Source organism: Haliaeetus albicilla, chromosome 2 (genome assembly GCF_947461875.1).
Source record: "Haliaeetus albicilla chromosome 2, bHalAlb1.1, whole genome shotgun sequence".
NCBI lineage: Eukaryota > Metazoa > Chordata > Aves > Accipitriformes > Accipitridae > Haliaeetus > Haliaeetus albicilla.
In genome coordinates this window covers 11,958,285-11,971,471 of record NC_091484.1, presented here as the reverse complement: position 1 = coordinate 11,971,471, position 13,187 = coordinate 11,958,285, and the positions used below count along the sequence as shown (strand labels likewise).

Sequence of the window (13,187 nt, the reverse complement as noted above, 5' to 3'; positions counted from 1 at the left end):
TTGGAAAACTCTTTAAACGGGTTCTGCTGAAATTTCACTCTCAAAACTGGTATCTTTCCACAAGCTCTAGAGGACCCCCACATGGAAGAAGCTTTCAACACAGAAATTCCTGGGAAAAGGATTTTTCCAAACTCCTGTTGAGAATTTTTTCCTCTCCGACAATAGCTAAAGATTCAAAATCAGATGGCCAAGGAAGTCTTTGGAAGCAGTGCAGAGCCAAAAGAATAAGCCTTGCCTACAATGGTCATATTTTACTACTGAGCCCTCACTCAGCATTTTCCTCAGTCCTTAAGCAAACATCTATGCTAGCCAGCTGAGTCATCTATGAGTGCCTCTGCCTCAATACTGTTGAGACTACCCAATCAGTGGGAAAGGATTTCTATGAGAATCCATAATTGAGAAAAGATTCTTTTTCTTCTAGTCATACGTTTCCAGGGAGGCTCTCCCTGCCATTTCTTTAATCAAAGAAACATTTTTAACCCTTTTCCAGCTCAAGCTGTGAGGTCTTCCACAGACTATCAGGGATCAAAGTCACATCATTTCAAATCTTACATCCTATGACAAGGTTTGCAGTTTTAGTAAGCTTTTCTATTTTAGGGAGGAACAGATTTCAACTTGAATGTCTCAGAAGAACAACACACAGTTTATTCATTTGTCCTTAGTGATTAAAGTAACACTAAAGAAACACACAAGTCTAGAGAGATGCTAGCTCCTCCCACTGCGTGCCTTGCTGTGCTTGAAATGTGCAAGGTATTTGTCATTTCATAATGTAGCCCTTAATTTGATGCATCAGTTCTGAAATAGACTTGCTGCTTTCAGATGCCAAGTTACAGCCAGATCACCTTCTAAAGCAACACGATTTTTTTATTAACCCTATGCTAGAGTCTCCCTCCTCTACATTCTGTAAAAAAGACAAAACAGACAAAAAAGAACCAACAAAAAACCCCATACTAGCTAGAATCAGATCTAATTTGATCAGCACAGAAGCTTGCAGAAACTGTGCACAACTCATCAGCTATACCCAGGGCAAGACTAAAAAGAATGGCTTGAAACTTCGACCTAGAAAGGGTGTCTCTTCTCTACTGCCAGAGGGCATTGGCCTTAAGAGTTTTAGCTCCCTACAACCAAAAGACATCACAATAAGCTACCAAAACTATCAAAGCAGGTTAGGAATACATATCATGGCTCACATTAGGTCCTAAGTAATATTCTAGAAGTTAAAGATGTTGTCTTACTTTTCATGGTGCCCTCCTCCTCTTCCTCTTCTGTGTTTATGACCATAGTACCCAACTGGGATTCCAAGGTGCCATCGTGTTCTATCATTGTGTTGGCTCCATCACTCATCGTGTTGACAGCTCTTATGGTACCAGTTTCATCTCCGCTCGCCCTCACCATGGTACCCGAATCAGTTTCATCTTCTTCCTGTACAAGGATGCCGTAAATACATTTTTACTGACTGTGGTGAAGTCCCATGAAGAATGTCCATATTCAAGGACACTGGCAAGTCTTATTAATTCAGAGTTTTTCACAAATACACATAGAAGCGACATTTTGGTTTATGCACTTAGTTCTCTCCCTATCATCTCCAAACAGGTAATGAAAAGTCTTCATACTTTTCTGCCAGCATGATAAATAAGAGAACAGATAAATAATCAGCAGAAGCTTCTCAATGCAAGTTGCATCTCATTTCTGACCTGGTGACCTGTCTGTAAGAGTAGATTACAATACTCATCCAGTCATTAATGTTTCTATTCATGTTGGCAGTTTTAAACACTGATCTAAACTCCCTATCTCAAGTGGTACAGTTCACTGAGGAGACATTAGTTATTAGACAGCAACAGGTCTAAGTCTGGAGTGCATGTGGCACTGAAGAAAAATGATCACCCTGTTTTTTAGGAATCTGTCTTTAACATTTAGGTAGTTTTACTTGCTACAAACTTCAGAAGCACTGAAGAAAAATTAACTGAATTTGCAAATCCTTAAAATAAGGATTGAAATAAATTATCACAGTCTAGTCATTTTTTTCAGATTAAAATTATTTCTTATCTTTCCATTTGTTAACAGGTACTAATATTATAGAACTTTGAATTATTGTTGTCAAGGCTCATGAGACTGACTCTGCAGGAAAACACAAGCTCCTGAAACAAATTCTGATAGGACACCTTCCTGGCAGGTAATTATGTTAGCCAGAGGTAGTAGTTTGATTAAGTGGCACGTGCTTCACCAAGTATATATTGTGACCAGGATTTCATGAAGAACAAGGTCAAAATTTCCACAATCTATTTAGTTTCTTGGAAATGTGGACCGGCTATTCAAACGGCAAGAACAGAAGTCACTTTCTAGGTTTACAGCGGAGTTTCAAGGCATCTCACCTTGGATGAGATGCTCATGTTTTGTTATAAGGACAAAGTCTGCAGTTCTTTACGTGTGACCATGGGCTTACTGATCTGCATTAGTGTTAAGAGGCAGAACACAGGTTTTGCACATCAAGCTGTAATACTCCATCTCAATGTCACTGAAGGAAAGACCACCACCACTCCACATTCTGGTGTTCCATACATTTTATCTGTTCTGTCAAGGGTGTCTATATAATTTACTTCCCAACCTCAAAACCAATAGCAAGAGGAGGAGAACACTACACAAGATGTTAATGGAGGAAAATTAATTTTATGTGGAGATGAGTGGGTGAGAGGAAGTAATAAATTTGTTAGCTACACATCATTTAACAAAAGACTACAGCAGAAATTTCCACAGCACTTGGGAAGTGCTTGGGAATCCTTTTCTGCTGGCAGACACAGAGTAGAGAAGCTTTGGGAAAAACACACACAGTGACGGAGACCATTTAGCTCCACTACATAGACACCATCTCTCACCAATGTGACTCCAGATCAGTCAGAAATGGAGAGGGTAGGGACAATACTCTTAGAGTCAACATCATGGCACCACGACCAATAAAGTTACTTCCACACTGAATAAATAGGTGGTCCTAAACTGGAAAACTAGATGAACAATGTCTTCCGCACAGATAGTGTGGACCATGCTATTCAAGTCTAACCTCTGAAAAGGACAGGCATACAATGTCTTTTGTTGACGATTTCATTTATTCAGGTTGAAGCAGGCAGAGGCTCAAAGAACAGCTTTCAACATGCTTTCCATATTCACATGCTGTAACCACTAAAACAAGGAGCCCGAACTTAAATTCACAGCAATCCCCTGAACGCTTGTCATGCCCTCACCTCAGGTTTCTGTCGGTTGTTCTTGTGTAGTAGAAAGTTTCTATAAAGGGGGTTCTAAAGCACAACAATAGTAAAACAAGACAACATACTTATATCATAGTGCATCACAGATGATATTATTATTTCATACTAGGAGAGCAGTCTAAGACCTGAGTCTACAATGAAGAAGTCTCATTACTGCATAAATAATATAATCCAACTGGGAAAATGTATCAAGTCTTTTGCATACGCTGCTGTGTAGACCTATTCAGTCACAGGTCTCAAGCTACACTATAAAGCTAAACGGTAAGCCATACATGCTGGCTATCGCACTGAAATAAAAAGATTGAGCAGGAACCAAGCATCGGGTTAAGCAGTCATAAAGTAGAAAACTCGAGAACTAAGTCAAATCCACAGGCAATTGGACAAAATATTGCAAAAAACAAAGCAGATAAGCCTTATGAAAGGAGCAAGAGTTTGGACTTTGTTGCTATTAAATACTCACTGAATTTTCTTCATCATCCTGATCTAGTTCACGCTGTTGCGCCTCTTGACGTTTCAGCTTGATATCCATTGCTTCATTAATCAAGTCTCGCAGAATTGACACTCCTTTGGCACTTTTAACAAACGGATGCTGGGAAGTATTTTAAAAACAAATAAGCACTGCATCCGAACCAAGATACAACAGTAAAACACTGTTACTATGGCCTACCTCCAATCAAAATTAAGGTTTAACTCAATACATTATTAAAATAAAAATCCAATACTTCTGTCTGGCACAGGAGGGAGACCTCCCACCCTCCAAACAACATCATGCTCCAAAGGCACTACTGCTGTGAGACCTTGGGCTCATTCCCCTCCCACAACTCTTTCTTTAGCAGCTTAGCTGTCGAGAACCAATTACACAGATCATCACCATGCCTAGACCATTCAGAGCAATCACTTTCATTTAGCCTCCCCTTTTTAGTGTTTCAAGAGGCAGTTTCTTGGCAGTGCTGGTGACAATTTTAAAGTAAAAAAATCCCAAACAACTGCAAAAGCCAAACAAACAAAAAAACAACCCAGAGATGACAAAGATAAGAAGTTGAAGTTAGACTGGTTCTTAGAGAAGAACTGAAAAGTTGAAGTTGAGTGTAAGATTTTTTAAGTGAGGTATTAAAAAGTAAAATTTGTAGTGAGCAGGAGCAGCAAGAAATTAAACCAACATCTCAACAGACACACAGCACTGCCTACCCTAGCAAGCCTTCTCTAGAGCTTACATTCTTGTAAGAAAAGGCAGACCTGCAGAAGCTGTGTTGCAGTGGCACGCTGCTCCGGGCTCTTAACAAGACACTGTTTTACAAAGTCCGTAAAATTGTCTGACCAGAGCTCTGGTTTCCGGAATGTTGGAGGCGGATTAGTAGGAATCATGAAAATTGCCTGAAAACAGAAGAATATTCCAGATTTCCAAACAAAGTTTAAAGCTTTCCAACAATACAACATAAATACACACAAACATACACCAGTACTAAAGAACGACAGACATTTCAAGTTTGCTGCTTCTTTTGTGCCAATATTATACACAAATTTGCTCAGAGGGATCAAGTAGCAAGAAATCAGACTTTTCTCACCAGGTGCTTACACTTCTGTCTGAGGCATTATGTGCCCCAAAAGGTGTGAATCTGCCATTTTAAGTCTTAAAAATTTGTGCTTGCATAAAAAAAAAAAATTAAAAAAAAATCACTTTGGATAATACAGGTGAAAATATGTTTCGTCACACCCAACACAGGGAGCTTCAGCTATGTCTTAACAGAAAATGATCGTGATTTTCCTTCCCTTGCAGATTCTCCTTCTCAAAGACTTGTTTTTCATTTAATCAACAGTACAAAGAACTGACAGAAAACAAATCATTTACTCTAAATTAAAAGCAAGATGGCATGTTGCTATATTATTCAACCAGCTGTAGTAGCAAGACCCTTACATACAGCAATATGTTTTAAAACGCCACAGTCCTTACCCTCATAGGATGAATATCTGCATATGGTGGTTTGCCTTCAGCCATTTCTATTGCAGTGATTCCCAGAGACCAGATGTCTGCAACACAATTATACCCAATTTCTTGAATCACTTCTGGAGCCATCCAAAATGGGGTCCCTATAACGGTGTTCCGCTTTGCCATGGTGTCCTGAGAAGAAGAGCAGGATAAAGATCCAGACAATGGCAACTGTATTAGCCACAAACATTCATTAATGAATTATCATCCTAATTATCTTCCACTTGCATGCACATGCATTATTAGATTCAGCAAGACTGGGATACGGAGGACTGCAAAGAGGAATTGAAATGTGTGTACAGAAGTTACAAATATCCTGAATAAAACAGTAAATGCTATTGCAAACCATTACTTAGGTATAGTGGCTTCCACAGAGGAAGCTCTGCTCTAATGCGTTGCTGTTTTAGTATCTCATTATGTTGATGTAAAGTGCTAAAAACCAGTTTAGAACAATTTCTCAAAGTCTGCACAAGCACATCACACTCGCATGCAGGTTTAAAAGATAAAGTGAAGTGTATGCAACCATCTCGGTTTTACTTACTGTAAGTTGTCCTGCTACTCCAAAATCTGCAAGTTTAGCATGTCCCTCTGTATTTAGCAATATATTTCCAGCTTTGATGTCCCTATGTATCTTCCTCATGAAATGCAGGTACTCTAGTCCTTTCAGTGTTGATTGCACTATTGTAGCAATTTCCTCTTCTGTGAGCTAAAGAAAAGAAGAGTTACTGCCAACCTAGCAGTTGCTGAGATGTAACACTATTGCTTTTCAGTCTGTTTTCCCGAGATTCTCTAATTGCCATTTAATTCCCTTCACTAAAGGTTGCCATACTAATGAGAAATTAGTTAGCAACTTACAGCATTATGTAGTAGAATTAGATTACAACTAGCATACATATACACACATACCCTATTTCATATAACAAAACCCTTTCTCAGCTAGTAATTCTTATCCTGCAATAACCAAAGTAAGACAAAGTAGAGTCTGTTATTCAGAATCAGTCCAGGTTTTCAGGAAAGCCAACAAACCAAAATCTGCTCCACTGATTACACTGATAAAGTTTTGGTTACCTGGATAACGTAATCAGTTTTCTCATTTTCAGAGGAACAAAGGACTTGCATCTCAAGTTACGGCCAACAGTTGTGTCAGGCATTGAACACCATGAGAATTATGCCCCCACTACTCAGCTTCCTTGAGCTGCTGGACACCCATATTTCCCATTCATACATTCAAAGGAGAAAGGACGTACAGTTTTATTTCGTAATCGAATAATATCAGACACAGATCCAGCGCCGCAGTATTCCATGACTATCCACAGGTCTGTGTTCTTAAAATAGCTGCCATAATATTTCACCACATGAGGACTATGAAATGTGAAAAAAGGAGAATAAAACAAAGGGTCAAATACCAGTAACCAACATAACTGAATATGCAAAATGCACCACAGAGTCCCTAAGTTTTAGAAATTCAGAGTTGAAGTACCACTGAAACCCTGATCCAAAACAGTCTGAACTCACACAGGGCTACTGCAGTCCTGCCAAGCCTCTTCCCCACAGCAGTGCTCATCTGACCTGCCAGTAAGTCAGTTCAGGGAGCTAAACTGTCTGAAAATAAATCCTATAGACATAAAGAGCGATTAGCCTTCAATCCGGTTTAGCTCCCTGAATCAGATTACAACAAGGTCAGTGCTGTGGCAAGCAAGAAGGCAGGACAAGGGAATGAGAAACAAACCATGGCAGTCCCTGGTAAAGCTGCTGCAGAGCATTTGCAACCAAATGGAAACATTAAATAAGGTCCAGAGTTTGCTGGAAAATAGCTATCATGTTAAGAGGAATGTTCCCTGACTACTACATGCACCTGCTTGTTTCTACAATTTAGTCCAGGATGTATTTTAGGAATCCAGTACAACCTAAGACTGTCTCTCACAGTCAGCTCTCTGGCTGCCCAAAAAGCAAACAACCTAGTAAAGTATATTGGTCAGAACAACCATCTGTCCTCCGGAAAAGATAAAGCAGAAAACTAACAGAAAGATTGTTTCTGATTTTATGGGAACGGAGCTAAGGAACAAAAGTGCACTTAATCTATTCTCTGCTGAACATTTTCTAATGAAAAACTGTAGAACTACCAAGTCAGTCACGCTGCATAGTGTCTCTTAATGCTCACACAGAAAACGTGATGCTCCAGTGATTCACTCCCTCTGCTGTTCATAACTGCAAGGTCTCATTTTAGGCCTTACAAAGTTAGTATTTAATTGTCCTGGTTTCGGCTGGGATAGAGTTAATTTTCTTTTTGGTAGCTGGTATAGTTTTATGTTTTGGATTCAGTATGACAAGAATGCTGATAACACACCGACGGTTTCAGTTGTTGCTAAGTAGTGTTTCTACCAAGTCAAGGATTTTTCAGTTTCTCATGCTTAGCCAGCAAGAAGGCTAGAGGAGCACAAGAAGTTGGGAGAGGACACAGCCAGGACAGCTGACCCAAACTGGCCAAAGGGATATTCCATACCACGTGACATCATGCCCAGTATATAAACTGGGGGGAGTTGGCCTGGGGGGGAATCACTGCTTGGGAACTAACTGGGCATTGGTCAGCGAGTGGTGAGCAACTGCATTGTGCATCACTTGTTTTGTATATTCCAATTCTTTTATTATTATTGTCATTTTATTATTGTTACTATTATCATTATTAGTTTCTTCCTTTCCGTTCTACTAAACTGTTCTTATCTCAAACCACAAGTTTTACCTTCTTCCTTTCAGTTCTCTTCCCCCATCCCACTGGGTGGGGGGGAAGTGAGCGAGTGGCTGTGTGGTACTTAGTTGCTGGCTAGGGTTAAACCATGACATAAATTTAAGAAAGAAACACCTAGTAATGCTTTCCAACTTACACAGTAAGATTTTTCACAAACAAATTACTTTAAAGTTACATTTTGTTGTCTGCCACCAGTCACCTTCATTTAAAGATAGTGCAAGTGAAATGCAATAGACTAAATGACTGGGACCATAATTTTATACTGCTAATGTAATTTATTTTATATGGTTTTCCAAGCCTGAAGTCCATCAAGATAGTGTTTCTTAAGGCTAGATTCATAATACCAGAAGAAATTTGTGTATTTTAAACTTTCAGCCTAGGACACACTTTGAGAGGAGGTCTTCTACACCCATGAGCTCTTCATTAGCTAAGTTAGTACAACACCTTTTCCCATAAGAAACATGCAAAGACAACCCAGAGAGCCAACCATCAGCCTGCAGAGCTGCCAGCAAGTTATTCTGGGGATGCTCAGATCAGCAGACAGCATGTACTGCACTAGAACCTGCACAGGCAGAAAATGGCTGGGAAGGACAATTGTGCCACCCAAGCAGATGACAGCATGTAGATTATGCACATGCAAGAGCAGTCATGCATTAGTGGCTCTCATCCACGTGCCCCTTAAAAACAAACAAATGAAAAACCCTCTTCTAACAGTTTTCTATGTCCATACCAAAACTTGTTTAGAATTCATTAACCCTTTGGGCATGGGAACTGCTGTTCTAGCACACAATCAAGTTACCACTGTTCAACAAGTGATGGCGCATGGGGAGATCGGCAGTAACTGCTCACACGCTTGGCTCTTTGCTGGCAGCAAGTGCAAGGTTATTCAACTTAGCTTAATGCTCTCTTGTTGCAAGCTAAATTTTTGTTGTCTTACCTTTGCTTGGATTAACACTACCCAAATGGTCAGTTAACATGACTCAGTTGATACGAGGTAACTTGATCGTACAAGTCCGGCCTTTTAAAAAACATTTAAGGCAACATCATGGCTTTTATTTGATTAAATGCCAGATCATAGACAATACTTTTCTTTGCATACCAATAACGGGTTTTGCAGTGTACATTTACCTGTCACATTGCTGCATTATGGATATTTCCTTTATAATCTCCTGCAAGTCAGATTCCACAGGAACTTGTTTAATTGCAACAACTTGACCCGTTTCTTTATGAATGGCTTTGAAGACACTGCCATAGGAACTATGAAACAAGATATTAAACAAACAATTAATACAACAACATTTTTAAAATGCAAATGTTATTGTTTTGCTTTTTGCAAGTGCAGCCAACAGGTAAAAAATTAACTATCCTTCTGCTAAAAATATTTTGTATTTTAATGTAAATGATCAGTCCACTAGCTTCTAAACACTATAATACCACAAATAAGTCACAGCTCACTGAGATGGTCAGAAAAGAGCCAACCACCATTACACTGCCCGTAGCGTTGCAATGGCCTTTTACACAAATCCAGCAAATACAATTCTCTCTTTTTCCAACATACAGTACCAGCTGAGCATCAGTAAGAACTACAGCTCTGGTCACAGAGGTTTGCTTGTTCTTGTCAGATATTATCTGCCTTATTTCCAGCTTCTTTACTTACACCAGCCAGGCAGATTTACAAATCAGTTTTTTCAAATGATCTGCTTAAGGCAAACATGTCACTCACCGAGCGTTCCCATGCTGCTCTGCCTTACCAAGTGGCACAATGCAACAGTTCATTTCCACCACGCGGATCTTCTGCAAGAGGTACCAGGGATGAACTACAAAACCTCTTGAGTTCCCACAGAGCCCTATCAAGTCCAGACTGGCATTTTTCAACAATGTTTTAACTCCCTACTACTGAGCCATAAGCTGTTTGGATTAAGATATGCTACCCTTGGGAAACAAATTCTTTATTCTGTTACTAGCCAAACACTGTCACTATGTTGGTACATACCTTTGCAGTAACGGGATCATGACAAAAGGGAAAAAAGAGACCACTGAACACATACCCATTACGCAGATTTGTTCTTAGAGAACCATACATTGGGCACATTGTAATAGAACACATACCCATTACACAGATTTGTTCTTAGAGAAACATACATTGGGCACATTGTAATAGAACACATACCCTTCTCCAAGCTTCTCCAATACATCAAATACTTCTTCAGGTTGTTTGGTTAAACTGTCTTCATCTAACTTCTTCAGCTGCCTGTATATGTAAGAATAGACAAATCATTACATTTAATTTTACGGCAGTTTGGGCTGTGTTCAAACAGAAGAATAAATAGCACTGCTTAAAGGTACGCAAGGCTTAGCATGAAGTAAATTTATTACGAAGTAAGTTTATTTCACCTGACCACGTGACTGAATACTATTAGTATCTAATAGCAAAAGAGGACTGGGAATTACAGAGAACAGAATTTGATCGGGCATACAAATCTACCGCTGCTCTTGGTGGAAACACATCTCAGGATCTATATGCTGGTGGTCAAATCCCAACACAGCACTGCAGAGTCTTGCTTGTACGGAAGGATATGTACTAAGGCCTTGCAAAAGGTAACATCATCTTCCCTTATGCCTTTAAGTATATGTGGAATACATTTGTTGGGAGGAAGGAGGCAATATTGATCTCGCTTGTACATTTTTAACATCGGAAGTTCAGATTTTGACTCTGTGGGCCTGGACATATACTAGGAATATCCTATCAGAAGAAAAAAAAAAAAAAAGAAAAGAAACTGATACATGACTCAGGATCTTAATGCTGCTTGGTCCATCACTCTTAAATACACTGCTAATAAGAGTCAGCTGAAATACTTCCTAGCGGAAAAAAAACACGCTACGTACTGTGTTCCTGCACTTAGGCCCCCTCACCCCCAGTACAACTTTCAGGGAGATTCCATACACAAAGCAACAAGAAGATCAACCACATTTGTTTCAGTCCACCTGTACCACACCGGAGAGCTGTTCACCAAGAAACCTCCTGAAACAGCTGAGTACTACATAAAAAAAAGAAAGTTCTGAAAACAAAGTATTTTACTGTTGAACAAACAGTATCCAATAGCCCACAAACAAGTGCTCTTTCATTTTCACATGAACTAAAAAAACCTGAAACAACAACAAAAAACAACACAAAAACACCCAAACAAAAAAATCCTCCAAACTCCCCAAACTAGCTCATACGCGTTTTTGAAATACAGAAACTTATTAGTCTCGGAGTTTTCAGAACTTACTGGTCTCACAGCGAGCAGTGTTTGAAATGAAACGTGCATGGTCACCTGCAACTGCCAATTACTACTGAAAGCTCTTACTGCTGCTGTCAAAGACCATGACTCCAGCCACAGGCATGCTAATTTTTATACTAAATATGTAATTTTTTCCCCCAGGTTCTTCAGAAAGAGCAAGAAACCACTCATTGGTTCCTGGCTATTATGTTCACGTACAAAAGCCATACATGAGGAGCAGCTCACGCATGGACTACATACAATGGCTTCCTGAAGCAAAGGAAACATTATAAAGAAGCAGACTCAGGAAGTGGTGAAATACTGAAAGTAGTCACTAGCTTCCCTGCAAAGATAAGCGTTAACCAACAGAATGTTACTTGTCCTTGTGAAAATGTGGAGGGAAGAAGGTGTGGAAGGAGGAGAAAAGGGGGAAGAAAACCCCAAACTATCAGCAACCACACAAGCCGCCATTTCCAAGAAGCCCCAAAAGTGGCAATGCAAGAGGCAGATCCTTCCTGCTGAAGTTAAGATGAGGCCTAAATTCCATTTAAAGGCTTCTCACACCCCCAAACACAATAACCAGGCAACTACTGCACTTGCATCAAACTACCTCATTTCTGCTATAGTCCAGGAGCGCAATTAGTTCACACTGTCCAGTTCGTCCAGCGCACTTGCTGCTGTCAAAGACACACTCCGCCTTTTTACTGTATGTTTATACAACACAGATATAACATCAACACAAAACCAAGCTCGGCTAAGTTGTTATTCACATCTAATCTGAATCACCTTCCAGTTAAACACGGACATAAGCAATTACAGAATAAAAACAGACTTTTTTTTTTAAAACAGAAGACACATCACTGTTTTGTTTAACAAAAAAAGACTATGTCACTGAAGACCAGAGCCAGCAGCTTCCTTTGTTCCCTGCCGAAAGCGTGCCCTGGGACCCAGCTGCAAAGCACTGATAGCATTCTGACAGACCGACACTTCATTCGAACTGCCGCCGATCTCCAAACTACCCCCTCCGCAGACCTACTCCGCTGCGGCCTGCCGTTCAGCGATAGCCGGCTCACGGCTTCGTTCAGAGGCCGCCCCGAAACCCCTCCGTGAAGCGGGCTCGCACCTCGCCGGGGTGCCAGGGCTCAGCGCGGGGCAGCGGGACCGCAGGCTCCGGGCCAGGGCCGGGCAGGGCGCCGGCAGGCTAATCAATCTGCACGGAACTCACCCGAAGAGAGGGAAGGGTACGTTACCGGGGGGCTCTGTCGGTACACCGGCACGGGTCAGCACACCTCTCGGTACAGCCCCGTTAACCGGGGTGAGCTTCCGCAGCCGCCGGCGCCCTCTCCGCAGGCTCCGGTATTTCAGTTTAAGCCATTTTCCCCACCATCTGTGCTCGGTGCTGTCACAGCACGGACCTACCGGCGTTGCCCGCTTCGTCCCGGTGCGAAGCGACTAACGCCACCGGCCCCGCGGCCGTGGCACTCCTCCAGCCGCTGCCTGCCGGCTCGGGCGGCGGCAGGGCCCGCAGAGGCGGAGGGGCAGGAGCTCAGCGCGGCCGGCTGCCCGCTCCCGCCGGCCCAGGCCCCGCGCCCACACCCCTCAGGCCCGGGACGCGCCGCCGCCAGGAAGGCCCACACGGGCCGGCCGGACCGCAGCACCAGCACCCCCGCTCCGCTCACCGGCGCGGGTTCCGCAGCTGCACCGTCTCCATGGCGCTACGGGGCGGCGGTCGGTCAGTCGGTCCGTCGGTCGGCCGGTCGCTCCCTCACTCCTCCATAGCAGCCCGCCGCACCGCGCCCCCGCTTCCGCCCGCCGCCGGAAACCAGCGGGGAGCACCCGCCCCCGCCCCGGCCGAGAGAGAGGGGCGTGGTCTCGCAAGCTGCCCCCCCCGCCGGAGCAGAGGGGCGTGGTCTGGGCAGGCCCCGCCCCAC

General features: G+C 42.2%; 1 protein-coding gene across 2 annotated transcripts in view; it reads right to left on the bottom strand.

The window, feature by feature from the left end:
* STK4 (serine/threonine kinase 4) overlaps positions 1-13,088 on the bottom strand; it is a 49,215-nt gene extending 36,127 nt beyond the window's left edge. Inside the window, exons 1-10 of one of the 2 annotated variants that reach the window (XM_069806551.1) lie at positions 12,936-13,088; positions 10,164-10,244; positions 9,122-9,250; positions 6,495-6,609; positions 5,789-5,953; positions 5,212-5,379; positions 4,497-4,634; positions 3,721-3,849; positions 3,237-3,290; positions 1,236-1,422 (exon numbers count right to left, since the gene is read on the bottom strand). In XM_069806551.1, coding sequence (XP_069662652.1) covers positions 1,236-1,422; positions 3,237-3,290; positions 3,721-3,849; positions 4,497-4,634; positions 5,212-5,379; positions 5,789-5,953; positions 6,495-6,609; positions 9,122-9,250; positions 10,164-10,244; positions 12,936-12,967 — 1,198 coding nt within the window. In that variant the 5' untranslated portion in view covers positions 12,968-13,088. The remainder of the gene's footprint in view (positions 1-1,235; positions 1,423-3,236; positions 3,291-3,720; positions 3,850-4,496; positions 4,635-5,211; positions 5,380-5,788; positions 5,954-6,494; positions 6,610-9,121; positions 9,251-10,163; positions 10,245-12,935) is intronic. The other variant, XM_069806558.1, reaches the window with a different exon arrangement.
* Positions 13,089-13,187: the final 99 nt, after the last annotated feature.